The 18,976-nt window shown below is 40.8% G+C and overlaps 1 protein-coding gene across 7 annotated transcripts in view; it reads left to right on the top strand.

The window, feature by feature from the left end:
• Positions 1 to 18,976, top strand: part of COL4A4 (collagen type IV alpha 4 chain) — a 115,675-nt gene that overhangs the window by 49,150 nt on the left and 47,549 nt on the right. For all 7 annotated transcript variants that reach the window (XR_004955766.1, XM_016118830.2, XM_016118829.2 and 4 more), the window contains 10 exons: positions 17 to 61; positions 376 to 429; positions 1,234 to 1,303; positions 1,851 to 1,955; positions 6,055 to 6,219; positions 9,412 to 9,501; positions 10,420 to 10,583; positions 15,045 to 15,117; positions 16,092 to 16,198; positions 18,263 to 18,446. Coding sequence is in view for 6 of the 7 variants with exons in the window: in XM_016118830.2 (XP_015974316.2) it covers positions 17 to 61; positions 376 to 429; positions 1,234 to 1,303; positions 1,851 to 1,955; positions 6,055 to 6,219; positions 9,412 to 9,501; positions 10,420 to 10,583; positions 15,045 to 15,117; positions 16,092 to 16,198; positions 18,263 to 18,446 (1,057 nt within the window). In the remaining variant the exon portion in view is untranslated. The remainder of the gene's footprint in view (positions 1 to 16; positions 62 to 375; positions 430 to 1,233; positions 1,304 to 1,850; positions 1,956 to 6,054; positions 6,220 to 9,411; positions 9,502 to 10,419; positions 10,584 to 15,044; positions 15,118 to 16,091; positions 16,199 to 18,262; positions 18,447 to 18,976) is intronic.

The following is an 18,976-nucleotide window of genomic DNA, read 5'->3' on the forward strand; positions in this document are numbered from 1 at the left end:
TTTGTGAATTTCATAGGGTGACCCCGGCTCCCACGGATCTCCAGGTTTCCCGGGATTCAAGGTAAACGTACACCGTTGTGGAGATGATAGATGCGTTTTCGCGTGTACATGCAGGCCGGTGTCATTCAGCACTTACACACACACAGTGATTAGAGACTCGTCCATTTCATGAATGACATAATTTAGCTGTAGGTACAAGAACTGAAAGCACAGCATGATGCAGCCCAAAGGCGGTGGCGAGATTTTGCACAGAATCTCAGTGAGCAGGTGCTGATGTGTCGTTCAAATTAAACGAGAATGAGATAATTTGATACCCGATCACATTTTTTTTTTTTTTTTTTTTTTTATAAAAGGCATGTTTCTGGTTATTTGTAGGGGGAGCCAGGAGTGTTTGGAGATCCTGGGCCGTTTGGATTTCTTGGCCCAAAGGTAAAAAAGTGAGCGTGTTTGGCTACTGTCCGATCAGATTCTTCATCCCTCATGTTATTTATTTTTTAAAGTATTTCAGAAGATGATTCCAAAAATGTAACTTTTGAAAGAGACAGAGTTAATTTTGTCCAGGTTATTTTTATTGCATGAGGTAATAATTACATTTTGCTTTTGAGCAATGATCCTTTTGAAGGTGCATCATAATGAAAGTTTAAAAAACTTCATAGGGATCATATAGTATCATGATTTAAAACAGGAGCCATGGGCCACGGGCCATAGGATGCCTTCTGCTCTCACCACCATAAAATGTTTTTCTTTCCTTTGTAACATCTGTGACCTGACATTTAGCACTTGTTCAGGACAAGCCTTGGTGGCATTAAGAGGACACAATTAAGGGGGACGGTAATTGCTGGTGAAACAAAATGTAGATACAGATCTTGTAGGTGAATGAAATATTTGTTCTAGAGTGCCAAGTTAGCCGTTAATACTCATCGTATATCTATAAACCTTCATGGCTTCAGAGATATCTAATTTATGAATAGAAAATCATTTTATTGGAGTTAAAAACACTTTTTTTTTCTTTTGGGAAAACCGTGCCAGTTGGTTATTTACTTCTGCTCATAGGTAGGAGGTCTGAGCCTTTGTTCTTCCTAGACATTTATAAACCATTCATTTGTCCATTCAGCCCATAAACTCTATTTCTTATGTGCATGCGCTCTTGGTCCTCTAATATTTATTTAATGCCAGATGACATGATAAAAATGTTCCTATCTCTAAGAGAAGTGAATGAACGAATGATTTCAGGGGGATTCTGGAGACCGTGGGTACCCAGGGCCACCAGGACTTTTGGCAACTCCACCTCTTCCGCTCAGAGGTTTGTGCATCACTTTGTTCCTCCATTAATTATTCACAGCTGGGACTGGAGTGGCTCTGGTGGGGGAGCCTGGCCCAGCATGTCCATAGTTGGCACACTGGGCAGGTTAAATATCTGAACTTCAGCATGAATACATCATGATACAAGCACCAGGAGAGAAAGATGCAGATTGGTGCTTCTCTATCAGCGCAAGGCATCAAATTTCATTTGAGTATGTAAACTTCATGCTGGGTTTTTTTATTACGTCACCTTTCAGAAAGTAGGCTTTTTAGTTGTTGAAATATGTGTAAAACCATTTGACTAAGACCTACCAATATGCCGCCTGTAAGAAAGAGCAGCCTACATCAATGACAAAGACAGCAGCACCCAAAGTTCATGTGCCTACAGAGGCGAGGCGGTCGAAGGGGCTCGCATCCAAGATATAACATTTATGATGTGGTGAGAAACTGCAAAACAGTCTCCTAGTTGGACTTTAAAAAGTAATGGTGTGTGGATTTTAAAATGTAGATATGTGTTTGTCATATTCACGTGTCATTATTTTGGGCAGGTCCTCCAGGAGAGCCAGGCCTCCCTGGACGCTATGGAGAAATGGGGGCTGTCGGACCCCCCGGTCCCCCTGGTCCCGCAGGTAGACCAGGGGAAGCCTGTGCAGGTATGAATCCACTGGCTTTTATAAGCCAGGGCTGCTCCATTCTAGTCCACACCAGCATTTGTCAGCTCTAGGCGGTACGAAGACGACCTTAGGAGCATTTCAGAGATACCGAGGGATGTGCCTGCCCCAGACCAAGAATGCTGGACTCCCAGGCGTCTGCTATTATAAAAGTGCCTCATATTTCTGATGTACGGCCAGGGTTAAGAACCACTGGATGCAGACCAATTAATCACTTACTTGGAAGAAATCCAGGTACCCGGGCCGCACCTCGGAAATACTCAATCAAGATCTCGGGGGTGTAGTGAGGAATATGTGTGCCTAACAGACTTTTTGCAAGATTATCGCATGCAGAGAAGATTTAGAAGCTGCTGCTGGGGTTAGAGGGTGTTTTCAAGTCTCTCACACCCTCTTGGACACCGACTTAGTGACGTTCCCTGGTGACATCCACTTGTCAAAATTGAGTGATCTGCCTAGACCCCAACTTAAACCTCTCACCTGAATATGGAAATACAAGCTATGATTTAAAGCATAAAATTTTGATTCAACCTTAAAAAAAAAAAGTTAAAAAAACCAGCCCCCCCAAAAAAGAAAGAAAGAAAGGAAGGAAGGAAGGAAGGAAGGAAGGAAGGAAGGAAGGAAGGAAGGAAGGAAGGAAGGAAGAAAGAACCCAGCTTTTGGTAATATTTGAGGAAGATCCTGGGAAATAATTGTGTTGACCTAAGGACTTTTAAATTCCTACGAATGCTGTGCTGATTAATATTCCTAGTAAGATTAGAAATAGAAATTTAGAGGATATTTGCATTCTGTGATCCCAGGAGAACTGATTAAACATCTGAGGAGAAAAGTCTGGAAGAAATGTAATTTTGTCCAGTCTTCACTCACTCAAAAGTTTCCTGAGACATTCGACTGTTAACTACAAAGTTGTTTTTTAATCTTTCATGAATCAAGCTTCCACTTTGTAGGTTCTGACAGCCGCAAAGGTAGAGCTTTGTTGAATTCATTTAATCTTTAGATATTATAACCTTGGCTCAACTGACCCAGACTATCTAAATCACATAGTGTACTCTGTCGGTCAGGAAGCACTTGACTCTGGTCTTAGATTTCTCCTCTCAGACTTATTTATGATAAAATACTACCTCCAGCAGATTGAAATCAAAACCCAATGGGAGAAAGTGACTCATGTCTAGCAGATTCAAAACTGAAATATAACGGAAATCCTCTTAATTCTAAAAGCCTTTTCTTTTTAAAGAATTAACCCAGTGACTTTCAAATCTTCACTACAACCCATAGTAAGAAATAATTTTATATCATATTGCATTTATATTATATCACACACACACACATATATATACCCACATATGCATGTAATTGAAAAACAAATTTCACAAAATGTCTTTATGGTATGTGATGTATTCCATTCTTTTCTTTAAAAAAAAAAAGTTTAATGCTGGCCACAATTTAATTGATTTCATGTTCTACAAATGGGCGGGCAAGGCTATGATATGCCACACACTGTTACCCATTCTCCCTGCCAGAAGATGCTTGAGCATTTTCCCTGGAATCAGACAGTATTCAGGTTCATCCAATGACCAGTTGCAGAGATACCGAGTCAGGTCTTAGGAAGGGCATGAAGACAAGATGGCAGCCGAGTCCGCACGAGCACATGTTCATTTTGTCTTAAGTACACCAGTGTGTATAGCTTTTATTATACATATTTTATTTTATAATCACCTACAGTATTTACCACGAGATAGGCAAGATTTTGGAATCAGATACCTGTGATCGAGTCACAGTCTTGCCACTTAGTATAGTATAATGAAATAATTATGCATTTTTACTGTGGATTAAGAGCATTCCAGATTCTTTTACTTGTAAGCCATGTGATTCTGGGCATTTGCTAAACCACTCTGTGCCTCAGTTTTTTTTAATCTGCAGAATTGAGTTTTTGTTAAGGTTGAAAGATGTAATAAATATATGATTCTTAGAATATATCCTGGCATATAGTAAAGACTCACTTTGTTAGTAATTACTATTATCATTATTATTATTATTACTTGTAGTTGTCTAAAATTTCCCACAACTTATCTATAAGGTACAGATTTTGCAGGGTTGTTTGAAGAGTAAAGAGAATGCGTGAAAATATGAGCAAAGTCCCAGCACATGTGCACACGATAGTAAAAGCCATTATTAACTGCATGCCATATTACTGGTTATTCACAGGGTTTCAGTTGCCTTTTGCTGAACAAATTATCCAAACCTAGTGGCTTACAATAATAACAGTTATTATATTACTGCAACGGGAGGGTAACTGAGTCTGAGGCTCGTGCAGTCTGTGGCACTCAGCCAGCAGACTGCCACAGGAGTGGGGATATTTAGAATAAGCATTTATTGTCACAGCACTGGGGATCTGAGAAGGCAGCAGGTTAACACTTTCGAAAACTGACTGCCTTTCTCAAGGGAAAATCCGGTTATTTAAGGGAAAATCTGGGCATTCTTCCAGAAGCTGATGATGGTTCCTCTGGAGGGAGGTCTGTTGCGCTTCACAGAGCCGTCTCTCTGCCATTGTGGTCCTCCGGTGGCGTTAGCAACCCAGGAACAAAGACAGAAGTAGTCCAGAAGGGATGCTAGGCCAGAAGGATTGTGGTCAGTAAGCACAAGGGCATTAATCATAAGCTTCAGGGCAATTTTCTGCGGCAGGGGACCTTCCGAGCTCTGGGTCAAGCCCCAGGGGACCATCTACTGTTAAGCTATAGGGCAAGGGAAGGTGAGGCCAGGGATGCTATGAGGTGTCTACTACGGGGGTCCCAACTGGGCCCTTCTTCTTTACCTTTCACTCTGTCTGTGACTCAAGAAATCAAGAAGGGCTCAGCTGGGTGATTCTAGATCAGGGGTTTCCATGCGGTTGCAGCTGTGTGCTGGTCGGAACTGGAACCCGAGGACTGGCCATGCGCCTGTCTTCTGCCTACGTCTCTCATATAGTCTCAGGGCCTCTCTGTGTGGACTCTGCCCTTAACTTAGCCTTCCTTACAGGGTGGCGGCTTCAGAGCAATGAGATTGTTTTTACGGTGGGTGAGGACTCGGTCCCAAGCATCTCAGCTCACCAAGCCGAAGCCGAGTCACATTTGATAGTCTAGCCCTGGAAACCATTTAGCATCACTCCCGCCGGACTCCATTAGTCCCCACGATCACACAAAGCCACCACGTTCGACGGGAGAGGGACGCTCCCTCTCTTGATGATGGAGCAGTGCCAAGGTTCTCCAAGAGTGTGAGTGAGGGACAAGGCCGACTGTGGTGGTCGTCTTCCAAGACCATGGTCTCCCACAAAGAGATTCTAGAACAGGCACGCTTAGGAAGACACAGGAGACGTGGTCGCTTTCACACGAGGGCTTTCAGCTGTCTGCAAGCCAAAGCCACCAGCGAGGGGAATGGGACATCAAGGGGACACAGGATTTAACTGCTGCTGCGTTACTTGCGTTGACCTTTGAACACACTGAGCATCTAATGATCCAAGGAGCATGTGCGACTGCCAGTTATTGCACTAAGCTTCTTGTGTGGATTATTTTATTTAATCCTCGTAACAGGCCTCTGAGACAGATATAGAAAGGATTAAAGACGCTAAATCACCTACTTAAGTACCCGTGGCAGGAGAGGGAGAGGCCGGGTTCGAATCCAGCCCCTCTGTGTTTTCCCCCCACCCAAGGTTGCTGTGGTTTTTCCTGTCCTCCATAAATGATGACGCGAGTTCACATTTTATTCACTAAGGGTGCTAATGTGCTTATTTATATTATTTTCACCAAGGTGGAAAGATTGAAAAAAATTAATTTTAATTCAATAATATGTACTTATTTCTCAATAACCCTAAAGAATAGGGAAAGGTAAGAAAATCTGATTCCTCAAACCTGTTGGTTTCCACTTGTGTGATTGTTTCATCAGAGGTGAGGTGTTTTGATAGCTGGGATATTCGATTATTTTTTAACTACATTATTTTTTCCTTTAAAAAATTTCCATAGCCTAAGGAAAAACAGACCAATTTGATTTTGTCTACAGAAATGTTTGAATTGAGACTATATGTGGTTTTCATTCTTGATTTCTCTTGGAGGCATAATGGGACACCCTGGACCGCGAGGGATTCCTGGTCACCCAGGATTACCGGGGGCAGCTGGTCTTCCTGGGAAACCTGATTCTGCTCCAGGAAAACCGGGGGACCCGGGACCACCTGGGTTACCTGGAGCACCAGGGCTGCAGGGGCCTCCAGGATCAGACGGTAAAGCGTTCCTCATTCGCATTCATTAGCATTTATGTTGAACTTGATATTTGGCATTCAGAAACATGATTTTCTAAATATTTAAAAATTATCTAACATTTCAGGACCCAAGTTAATATTAATACTACAAAAAAAAAAGTAAATTGATGTTAGATGATCACATTAATGCACGTGAAAATATTTGATGGAGAATTTAAATCTGATGACAAAATTTTGTAAATTTATATAGCTTTATTTTTTAAGTGTAGTTTTAATTTTGATCAGAGTTATATGAGGACCTGGCTTAAGAGCCAAACAGTTGTACAAAGCCAGTCATGAAGAACTGCCATCACAGGCAACCCCTTCTCCTGTTTCTTCCTGGATCTTTTGTTATTTGCCTCTATTCACATACTTATATTGTTATTTCTTAATTCTTCAGTTGGAGCATTACCTTTGACTACCCTCTAAAGAAGATGCATGTAGCTCCCTTCCCCCTCCCTCCCAACCACACATGTGCATATTGGAAAATACAGTTATTATCAAAATCTCTCAGTATTCTCTTTGCACAAGTCTTTCCTGGAGCTTTTTGACCTGTTCAGGTTACGTCAGATTGTATTTTAGATCTGCTGCTGAGATACTGTCTTAAGATCTTCCTTTACCATTATCCTTAGAATGGTCTTCCTCTTTCTCTCTCTCCTCCCCATCCCCCCATCTCTGTTTTTACAAACTCATATTTCTTTCAATGATTTACTCTCTTATTACACTTCTGAAGAAAGGGTATAAGTTGAAGGATCTTACCTGTCCAAAATGTCTTTATTCCACTTGTGGAATTTATTTGATAGTTTGGCTGAGTGGAAAATTCTAGGTTTGAAATATTTTCCCCTCAGGTTTTTGAAGGCATTCTCCACTGTTTTCTAGTTTACTATGTTGTTACTGAGAAGTTCAGTAACTTTGAAATATTTGTGTTTGAAAGTTTATGCATTTTTCTTTGTTTTCAGTGTTCTTAAATTTCGCAATGATTGGCATTTATATGGGTACATTTGCATTTATTTGCAGGCACTCAGTGGGCAGTTTCAATCCAAAACAAATCCTACATTTCTGGGGAAAAATTTTTCCTTAATCTTTAGGTAGAAAAATTTCTTGAAGTCGTTCTTTGAAAGTATTCATGCCTTTATTTTTTTCCCTATTTTCTCTTTCTAGATTCTAAATTTGTCAGACTCAATCCTACATGTCTCTTTTTTATCATCTTTAGTATTATTCACCTTTTAATTTTTCTTTTTTTTAATTTAATTTTATTATAAGTTTCAAGTATACAGTACATTGATTAGACATGTATGTAGTTTATAAAATGATCCCCCTAATTGCTCTTTCTCTCCTTTGGCTCTCCATCCAGCCGTTACATGCATGCTAACTGCATTTCCCATGCCGTGCTCTGCATCCCTGTGACCATTGATCAACTATTAATTTGTACTTCTTTAACCTTTCACCCCTTTCTCGCCCCCTCCCCTCTGTACATCACAAAATTGTCCTCTATATTTGTAAGTCTGTTTTTGATTAGTTTGTTCTTTTTTTCCCCTTAAGTTATGCATATATGTGAAATCATATGGTATTTATCTTTCTCTTTCTGACTTATTTTACTCAGTAAAATATTGTCTAGGTCCATGCTGTTGTTAATAGTAGGATTTCATATTTTTTTAATGGCTGAGTAATATTCTATTGTATATATGAAGCATAACTTTTTTATCCAGTCATCTGTGGATGGGCATTTAGATTGCTACAATATCTTGGCTATTGTGAATAGAGCTACAGTGAACATAAGGGTGCATGGATCTTTAAGAATTATTGTTTAGGTTTTCTTTGGATAAACACCCAGAAGTGCAATTGCTGGGTCAAAAGGTATACCCATTTTTGATTTATTGAGAAATCGCCAGACTGTTTTCCATAATGGCTGTACCGACAGCGTATGAGCGTTCCCTTTTCTCTGTGTCCTCGCCAACACTGTTGTTCCTTGATTGATTGATGATAGCCATTCTGACAGGTGTGAGGTGCTATCTCATTGTGGTTTTAATTTGCATTTCTCTGATAACTAGTGACCTTGAGCATCTTTTCATATGTCTATTGGCCATCTGTATTTCCTCTTTGGAGAAATATCTGTTCAGGTCTTCTGCCCATTTTTAAATTGGACTGTGCTTTAAGTTTTTTTCCTTTCTGGGAGATTTTCTCAAATCCGTCTTCCAACTCTGCTCCTAAATTTTTAAATTTCTGTAATCATATATTTTTTTCTAATTTCTAAGGATTTGGTTTTTGCTATTGTTTGTTTATAGTGTTTCCTTTTGCAGCAGCCTATTCATGTGGCAGAGGTGAAATGGCTTCCTTCATCTGCTTTTTAAATTATGTAGATCCTTTTAAAATTTTCTTCTTCCTGCATTGTCTGTTTCTTCCTATCTTGGGGAGATATGATTTTATCCTACTGCAATTTTTGAGAAGGGGATCTTATGATTTAACTTTTTAACATATCACCTTGTTTGGGGGCTCATCGTCGTTCTACTTCAGAGGCGCCAATTCCTGAACTTTAGGAGAAATTTCTCATGTAAATTGTGTTCTTTCTCCGCTTTCTCCTGCCTGGTTAGAATTCCACTTTTAGAGTCTGCTAAATATTATTACATCTTTTTTTTTTTTCTGTTGTTTCCTTTTCATTTTTCTTTGTCTTGCAGGCTTATGCCTTTTGATAACATTCTTCTACTATCTGTTATTTTACTGGAACTTGGGGAGAACAAGTAGCTTATTGTCTACATTTATATGTCATCTTTAATCAGATGTCTCTGATTTTTTTTTTTACAAACTCTGCTTTATATTTTCTTCATTAGGTAATTATTGATTATTAAAGATGAAAAAAAGTCTTTGCCATATACTTTTAGTTTTTTTATTTGTTTTGTTTTGTTGTCCATTACCTTCTCTGCAACCCACTAAATTAGGGCTGAGTTTAGGAATGGCTTTACCAAAGATTATGTAGGAGAAGCATGCTGTGACAATTGTATGGTCTATTCATGTATCTATTCTTGTATCAGAGTAAAAGAATCATAGGAAAGGAATGGAAGAAAGAATGGAGTTGAAGGGAAAATGTGCGTGTAAGAGACACGTCTGCTTGTTCTGTAGGAGACATTCACAAAAATGATGTGATTCTCTCTGCCCACCCCCTTTTCCACTGTAAAGTTATATATTGTAGTGTTGGGCACCCGGGACCACAAGGAATAAAAGGCAAAATGGGTCCTCCAGGAAGAAGAGGCTCAAAAGGAGAAAAAGGCAAGTATGCATTTAAGGTAGAGTTCCTAGAAGACAACAACATAGGCAGGATTGAGAGGCATTTATGAAATGTACAATGTGGCATTTCATTTAGATTTGTTACTCATCTTATACCCTATGAGCACTCCACTTCATTGTGTGGTTATGATGTAATTAGAACTTATCAAAAAGTCAAATCCTCATATCTTAGAGTATAAAGGGGACATTTACCTGCCATGAAATTTGCCTCAAAGTGGTGGCTTTTATTTCACAAGGTCCTCTTGATTCCTTAAAAGAAGCAGAAATAGAATAATATTGATCTTTTATTTCGGTTTCTTTCTATGGGTCCCATATTTTCCAAACTCATTAGATGCCTGTGGCTCTATGTTCCTTCCCCCTAAATTTGTTGGTGGCTTTTTGACCAAGGCAGGTGGGAATGAGAGCTGAGGAGTTTGACCACCCTAAAGACATTTTTTAATACTAAAGATTCTGAAAGATTAGAAGATGCAATGCATGGAACCATCAATTATAATATTCAATATAGTTAATAATTCCTCTTCAAATATTATTTTGTTTCTTTAAATATTAAGGGTTTATATGCTAACCAATTTTTTTTTAAACTTCTGAAAATAAGAAGCTTTCTTCTTATTAAAGTTTCTTCAGTAGAACTAGATATCAGCTTTTCCCCTAGAATTTGTTAAGACTCAAAACACCCCATTTGTCTAGAAATGATATGTCCCTCCACATAGACCATGACTGGGTACCCCTACACTGTGCCCCGTGCCCCCAAATCCATGTTATCCATTATCTGCAATAATAATTGATTGTGCACATCAGACCCGTTATGTTTTTCTTTTCACTGTTTGTTTTGCATAGTAAAGCCTTTATTGGGATTTTGTTTAGGAAATATGACAAAGTTGCCTTTTATCCTCTGTCTAGGAAATGCGGGGCTCTGTGCCTGCAAGCCCGGCCCCATGGGCTCACCAGGCCCTCCAGGACTTCCTGGGAGGCAGGGTAGTAAGGGAGACTTGGGGCTCCCAGGGTGGCTTGGAGAAAAAGGTCACCCAGGCCCTCCTGGTGCTGAAGGATCTCCAGGGCCACCAGTGAGTAATTCTTACCAGTAACAATCTTTCTAGTTAAAAGAGACAGAGAGAATCCAATTGGACCTCTTTCTAACTTATAGCATGATATATATTTTCTATTGTGAACCTATAAATATATTAATGGCCAAAAATTATTTGTATTCATTCATTCACGTATTCATTTATCCATTTGACTCACATTTATTGAGCACCTGCTATGTTCCAGGTGCTGGGAATACAGTAGGGACCAGAACACAGTCTCTGCCCTCTGGGGGCCCATACTCTATTGGCGGACATACACCATGTAACAGATAGACGAGTAAATATACAGTGTGGCAGGTGGCGATAAAGGCCATCATCATCTAATGTTGCCTGGGTAGAGAGAGTGAGGGGTAGAGCAGGAGAAAATGAAGTTCGGGAAAGAGCTGGAGGTGAGGAGGCATTGCTGAGCTTGGGGCTTTAGAGGTGACTTGGTTTTGAGTTTTTACTCTGGAAGACACAGAGCAGCCAGTGGGGAGTTCTAAGAAAAGAAAGAAACTCTGACAATTGGTTTAACTGGATCACTCTGGTAGCTCTGTTAAAAACAGACCGTAAAGAACAAGGGAAGAAGTAGGGAGGTCACTGCAGGAATCCTGGTGAAATATGATCGTGAACGGATTAACCTGGTAGTGAGGGGTGTGGCGGGACGTGGTCAGATTCTGGATATATTCTGAAGGTAGAGCTAACAGTTTAACTAGGCATGGAATGTGGGAAGAAGAGACGTAAATGATGGAGCCAAGCTTCCCCGTGTGAGGGGCAGGCATAGGATAGGAAAAGGAAGCAGTATCACTGGGGACATTTGACGTTTGAGATGCCAATTGGATAAGCAAGTGGAGGTGTCAGGTGGGCAAGGGCGATGAGATTCAAGTATTTAAATGAGAGGTAGAGGCTGGAGATATAAATATTGGCATTGTCAGAGATCCTGTGATATTTAGGGGCGGAGAGCGGATGAGATCTGTCTTGAAATGGCTCCCATTTGCTGACCATTACAAGTGACTCAGGTAGAGGCACAGGCTTTCAGCTGTCCCTCTGGAGGCTGTAGACAGCCTTCCTTTCCCCTTCTTATTAAAAGGCTTAATCCTGGGGTGACCTGGAGCCTAACCATCAGTACCCATCTACCTTTTGCATTTTTCCCAGGAAATCTCATGAAGATAAGCTTCCCGTCTTAGACCCTTCAGTGGGAATGATGAGTAAATTCTCCCTACACCACTCTTGTCAGATTTGCAGAGCTAACTTGTAAAGTCAACTCAATAGGAAGCTAAGTCCTTCATGTATGTATGTTGAACAGACTTGGTTGCAATTATCAACTCATTTGCATTTTATCGTCGGCTTTTCTAATTTAACATTTTACACTTGATCTTAGCCAAAAGGCCGAGAAGCGATACTTTTAACATTTTATCAGAGTCATTTTTTTTGTTGTTACTTAATCTTCTTAATGGAGATTTTATTGATCTCTAAAATATTTGTCGTGGCTTCCTATTGAGTTGCTTCTCAGGGCGGACGTCTCAGAGTGTGGATTACTAGTTCATCCAGGGTTGTCCTGGCTAAGATTTACGTAATTCAGTTGCTCCAGGGCTTAAGTCTTTGGACTGGTCGTGTTTCTGATATATTTGTTCTGTGTCTGATTGTGCCCATACGGCTTCTGCACATTGTGGCCACAGTTAGTGACTACCATTATGGAGCACTATGAAAGAAAAGGGGGGAAAGCGGATGGACAGAGGAAGGGGCACGAAGGAACCACAGACGATCACTGTGAGAGCTGTCGCTCCTCTGTGCATCGCCTCCCTCACATGCTGGCGCCTGGTTCCAGCAGCCACAGAGGGATGGGAAAGTGAAAAACAGGGAAGCAGGCTCACATTCAACGTAGTGTTTTCCGCGATTGGACCAAGGCTTTGTACCCATTGCCTCGGCCTGAGAGCACTCCCTGGGTTGGGGGGTTCCCACCAGGGCAGACCCAGCTTCAAATCCCAGCCCTGACATTGCCGAGCACTGCCATCTTTCTGAGCATCAGCGCCTCGTTTATAAAATGGATAGAACAACACCTGTCGTACAGGTTTGTTGGTAAGAATTCAATTATGCCATAGTATGTTTTGAGAGCTGTGAGTACCCACCAGTGAACAAGATGACGAGGCCACTGTCCCTGAGGAGTTGCAGAGCAAACCCAAAGTCCCAAACTGACACGGGCTAAATCTGACCTGCTGGCATGTTCGCTTTTGTCCTCATGGTGTTTCTTTTTGTATTATCGATATGAGATTTTATGGCCACCCTTGAGAAATTAGAAGTTCATTAACATGGGGTCGGTGCATTCCCACTGCTGCCGGAAGTGGAGAGGAGGCTGTGCCTGTGGGAGGAGGTTTGGATGCTCCAGGCCCCACCATGGCCACCAACCTGCTTTTCTGGGAAGGGCACGGCCTCAGTGGGCACCTGTGGTTGACGGCATTGATCTAGACGGTGTATGAAACAACTGGTACATGCCTAGCAGAGGACGTCTTTGTTGCTGCTGAGATTTTATTGTTATATTAACACACGTGTTTAGTGATCTCAGGTCTTAGAATCGGGGAAAGTAGCTTTCCATTCCAAAGCAGCTGGGAACCTTTGCTCCGGAAATTTCTTAGGTTTAACATTTGTTTCATTAGACTCTAAGTGCCAAAAAGGCAAAACAGTCTTGCTAACTGCTGTGTCCTTGGGACTCAGAATAATGCCTGGCATTTTGTAGGTTCTCAGTAAATGTCTCTAGAGAAATCCAAAGACAGTGCTGGTCACTTTTTTTGTCTTACTACTCAACTAAGCCTATGATCTGATTCTAGAAATCAAAATCCTGTATCTGAAAAACATTAGAGCAATTTAGGTGCATTCTAAGTTTCCAATGTGCTTGCTAATAAACTGCTCAGACCCCCACGACATAGCCATTCTTCTGGAGTACCAAGATCTTATTTATTAAACATGCCACAGGCATTCTCTAGGAAGAAATTGGTTCAAATACTATCTGAACCGTTTTCTGTCTTGAGAGTCTATCCATCAGAAGCAATTTTCATTAATCATATCTTGGGCTGGAAACCGTACGCAGTTTGCTCTGGCCCTGTCCCGTTGATACTTCTAACTTAGCATATACAGTAAAAATAAGAATTTAAGCACCATTCATTCCATGTTAGTACCATATAATTTCTAAAGTTTTTTTTCCTGTCTCATTTGGCTATTTCCACTAAGAAATTTGTTCCACTCACCTTTGTGATGCCTCCTAGACATGGTCACACACAGGATACATTACTGCAGTGACACTCTTGGGCCCTGAGTGCTGTGTGTGTAGCTCTATTTCCTCTACGTTAAATAGCTCCCAACCATTTTGCTCATTTGAGTTTTCACGCGTGTGGTGTACCTTTTTGGCTTCCTTTCATTCTTACAGCTTGAGGCTGCCATCGTGTGTATCTTGTATCTTTTCCCCTTTATGGTTCACTGCACGTAGACTGGTAAGGACCAGTTAGAAATATAAGTACGCACGTTCTGAGACCCTATGAAAGTAAGGCAAAGTAGCATGTGTGTGAACAAAGCAAATGGTCTGCTCAGCCATTCTTACCTTCCAGATTCTTGTGTTTCTTAACTATCGAGGTCACCAGATAAGTAATCCTAAGCTATGTTTAATGTTTCTGTAACTGTATTTGCTATAATGCTTGGCCACTCTAACATACAAACAGTAGGTTTTCAGATCTTTGACATGACTTGATATTCAATAGTACATAACACAAAAAACATGACCCAAATAGTCTGGTCTTAGAGCAATGTTGAAGTCAAAAGGTGATGAGCCCATCAAGTAGAATTAGTTGTTTACTTGCTCTACAGGGGAAATAGAATGACTACAGAAAAGGTTCATATTCTCCCTTTCTCGCTCCTTAACTTCCTTCAATCTCAATCTCTTTGATCACAAACTCGTCCCTCAATCTCCACTTTCAGCTTCAGTGGCTGTTCTTGTGATTGACCTACTCTCCTCTTTCCTCCCAATTCTATTTTACAAAGCCCGAGAGAGTTTTAAAGAGGTTTTTAATTATAAATTTATATTTTGATATAAAGTTTTCTTTTATAACTCACAAAAAGTTGCACAATCATACAGTGGGCTTCCGCTAACCCTTCACTCAGCTTTCCCCAATAATATCTTACATAATCCTAGTACATTGTGCAAACCAGGAAATTGGTATATATACATTTTTATTGACTCAGGTACAGACGATATTCAGATTCCATCAGCTTTTATAAACGGTTCAAAAGCCTCGATTTTGGAAGGTAGGACCCACCTCGGAAGGCAGGGAAGAGAAGGAGACCGAGCGTGCCAAACTAGAATCCAGAACAGGTGATTAGAAGGAAAGAAGAGAGAGATTGGATACAGATGAATGTTATTAAGTTTTGACCCATCGCGGTTAAACTGATCTGTTACTATTATTTTTCACCAAGGGAGAATCTGGCGCCTCAGGACCACCTGGCAACAAAGGAGAAAAGGGTGACGCGGTTGTATCAAGAGTCAAAGGTGAGCCTAGGCACTTATTTTGTCCTCTGCCACTTGATGAATGACGTACAAACCATCCTCTTGCATTTATTTCCCCTGTGACCACAGATCAAATCTATAACAAGTTTCAGGGTTATTGAGATTACTTTAAAAAGTACTCTCTGTCCTTCAATGAATGTCGAACCTCAAATCCTGTCTGTTATTTGAAAATGTAAATGCTCCTTTAGGCGCATTTTCAAACCTTGATCGTTGTCAACAACTTCATTGCTGACCTTCTTTGACTTGCTGCGTTATACTGCATTATGGTATTCTGTATTAATCAAGACTATTTTGGTTGTATGTGACAGAAATCCAGCGTGAAGTAGTTTGATTAAAAAAAGTAATTTATTGACTTTGTTAAACAAAACGTGAAAGGTTAGATGTAGGGATTGCTTGGGACGATTGCTTAGGAGGCTCTCCCTGCCTCTTGCATCTTTCACTGTGCCACGTGCATTTTTCCCCCCAGGATTAGCTTTCCCTGGGCTGTGGGTACATGCTCCCGGCAGTTCCAAGTTCTTAGAACCAGATATAAAAGACAGCTCTATCATCTCAGCTCCAGTTAGAAAAAAATTTCAGAAAAGACTAAACTGACCTGGGTCAAGTATCCAACCATGGACTGTCCCCCCATTCACCATGGGCAGGAGATGGGGTACCATGTTTGACATCATACAAGTAGGAGCAGATGCTGCCGTGATTAGTACCTCCATACGCAACCTCCTTGTCAAAATGAGAAAAGGAATATTCCCCAAATAAGAGCTTCAGCGGGTTTGGCAATTGTCATTCTCCCCTCTGAGCTTTGCATAGTTGTGTTTGTGTGACTTAGTCAACCGAAGAACTCAGAAGAATCTCTACTAGCCCACATAGAGTCAAGGTCATGTCCTTTATTTTTAGTCATATATTTCTTCCACTTCACCCCTTGCTGATAAGGGCTTGAATCTTTTGGCTTTTGTTTTTAGGACGCAAAGGAGAAAGAGGGCCTGATGGGCCCCCAGGATTTCCAGGGCAGCCGGGACAACATGGCTGGGATGGACATGCTGGAGAGAAGGGGGACCCAGGACTCCCAGTATGTACAATTCTTCTCCTGCTCTAGAAGTTCACTTCCTTACGTGGTCACAAAACATCTATTTTCCCCTTCTCTTTAAAAAAAATTACAACTCGGTAAAGTGTCCACATGCTATAAATCAGAGTCACCTTTGATTCACTGCCACCAAAAGATGGTTATAAAAAGTATGGCATAATGGAAGATGGTCTAAATTTCTGAGTGGCAGTTCAGTCATGGCAAGACTTTCTGTCCCCAGTCTTTGTATCGTTCTCGTGGTGGTCCTGGATCCCTTGTATCTTATAAATTCCCCACCGATTTGAGTTCTGTTCAGTTGACCCTGTAGATAGAGCACTGGCCCTGATAATCATCTTCAGTTCTGTCCCCTGGTGAAGAAGCACATGAGGGATGTAGGAAGCAAAAAAGTGAACTAGTGCAAATCCACTGAATTAATGTATTGGCTGATGGAAAATCCCATTGGAAAATGACATTTCTGCAGTTTTCAAGCATGTTTTGGGTGGAGATCATGTGTAGGTAATGAAGGTCATAAGAAAAGACTGAAACATGATTTTGTGCTTAGGAGCTTAAAATATCGTGGGTAGATGAGGTATTTCTGAATGCTTATAATGTCACTGAACTGAGCTAGCTGTTGGCTCACAATAGTCGTCTTCTGAAGAGTGATTACCTTTCCACCTTTACAGGAAGGGAATAGAGGCTTGGAGTATGTTACTCAAGGTCATCTATCTACCAGGTAGGCTAAGCAGGAATGAAAACTCCAGTCTGCCGTATTCCAAAGCACGTGGTACTTCCACCAGACTGTGCTGTCTGTCACTGAGAGTGTTGCAAGAGGGAAGAACCATGTTCTGATTTTTTTAGGAACTCGTTCAGACAGAATAGTGTGAATAAGAAACAGAGGCTTGGAAATCAGGTTAGATGATGTTTATAGCTTCCTGGCCTTTCGGCTAGTTATCAGGTTTGTGAATAATCTTCTCTGCTCTAGACTTAGTAATCTGTGTTTAACTCATTCTTCCACTTGAGAAACTACTTAGAAACCAATGTCGCTGAGTGGAAATTGTCATTATGTACTAAGCTAATTGTGAAAAAACAAAGTATATTTACAGATCAAATTGGGGGAGGAATTTTTATAACACCACCAGTGTGGGACACCTCGCTAGATTCATTGAATCAATGCGGACTCACAAGACTATTATATATTACACTTGGGACCAGGCTCTTCAGAAGGATAGAAGACAGGGGCCCCTCCACTTGCCAGTAGGGCAACAGCAGCCATTCCTCACGATCTGCTCATTCAGTTGGGGTGAAGATGAGATCTCCCTCTGGCAGATGTGTGATCAACCCTGACCTGAAAGCCTCATTCCCCATAAGAGCTGTCATCTCCACAGGATAGCTTATGTGGACTGCACAAAGAACTCGGCAGTTCTAGGAGCCACCATTCAAGGAAGCGTCAACAAGGGTTCTGCACAGGTGTTTATAATTCTTCCAGACCAGATACAAGTTTTGCAAACTGGGTTTGATTTTACCATAAGTAATGCTGCCTAGTAATGTAATTGACATGGAATTTTCATGATGCCTCCAGAGAAACAGAACTAAAAAGTTAACCAAAGTTCAAATTCTTACGCAGAAGGAGAAAGGGTTTGTCGGCCCCTTGTTCATAGATGTGGAGAGCAATGGAGTCTCTCCCTGGACCTTCTCGTAAGAATGCAGGAAACCAGTTTCAAATGCATAAGAGCTTGTTCAATTTGCAAGCCCACTATGTCCATTAATTTACGTATTCATATATTTTATTATATTTAATATCAAAAATGGTTCTACATAAAATTTCTTATTTTTTAAGACGTCGTAACCACATAGCTTTCTGTATTCGAGGCATAACACACACACTTAAGTGTGAATATGTATGTAAAATATTAAGACGATTCCGAGTTAATTATTTTAACTGACATTTGCTATTTAGTCACCGTCTCCTGGAATTAGGAGCTTTCTGCATATATTTTATTAGCCTCTGACCTCTTTGAGTTCATGGATTTTCTAAGATCAGTAATTGACTGATGATGTGAACGTTCCCAGGGGGATCATGAAGACGCAATCCCAGGTGACCAAGGATTTCCTGGACCACCAGGTTTCCCTGGCAGAGAAGGACCTAGGGGGCCCCCAGGACTGGGGTTTCCTGGTCCCCCAGGAGAAAGGGGCCAACGAGGAGATCCAGGCCGACCAGGCGAGAGGGGCCCGGATGGCATGAAGGGTCAGAAAGGTAATTTTCAACGTTTCGTGTGACACAATGTCAAGTGACGTCGTGGAGGCTGAAGTGAGCCCCTCTTCTGGGCCAAGATATTACTATGGCAGAACCACTAAATAAAGTTCCATTGAGCTACTGTCCAAACCTTGAATGTTGTCAAACAAATAGAAGCATTGCAGCACAATCAGTATTTAAAACAAACCCTTAAAATACTAAGATATCTTTGACTTTGTTGATTTATTTGTTTGGCATACTGAAATTGCCTTTCATTCATTTCTCGGTAGCAATTTATATAATCCTACCATATTAAAATTACATATATACATGTATTCAAAATAGCAATTTTTATAATATTTTGAGATAATGCAGTATATTATAATTTAAAGATACTAATATTTTATTTAAAAAGTACCTCATTGTCCCTGAAAATCCACTTGTCAGCATCCTACGGAGAAAAAATAAGGGGTTTTAAATATATTTGACAGTTTAGTGAATTTCAAACTATAAAGTGACCTGCAGTATTATCGTTGAAAACTTTTTAAAAG

Source organism: Rousettus aegyptiacus, unplaced genomic scaffold (genome assembly GCF_014176215.1).
Source record: "Rousettus aegyptiacus isolate mRouAeg1 unplaced genomic scaffold, mRouAeg1.p scaffold_m13_p_2, whole genome shotgun sequence".
NCBI lineage: Eukaryota > Metazoa > Chordata > Mammalia > Chiroptera > Pteropodidae > Rousettus > Rousettus aegyptiacus.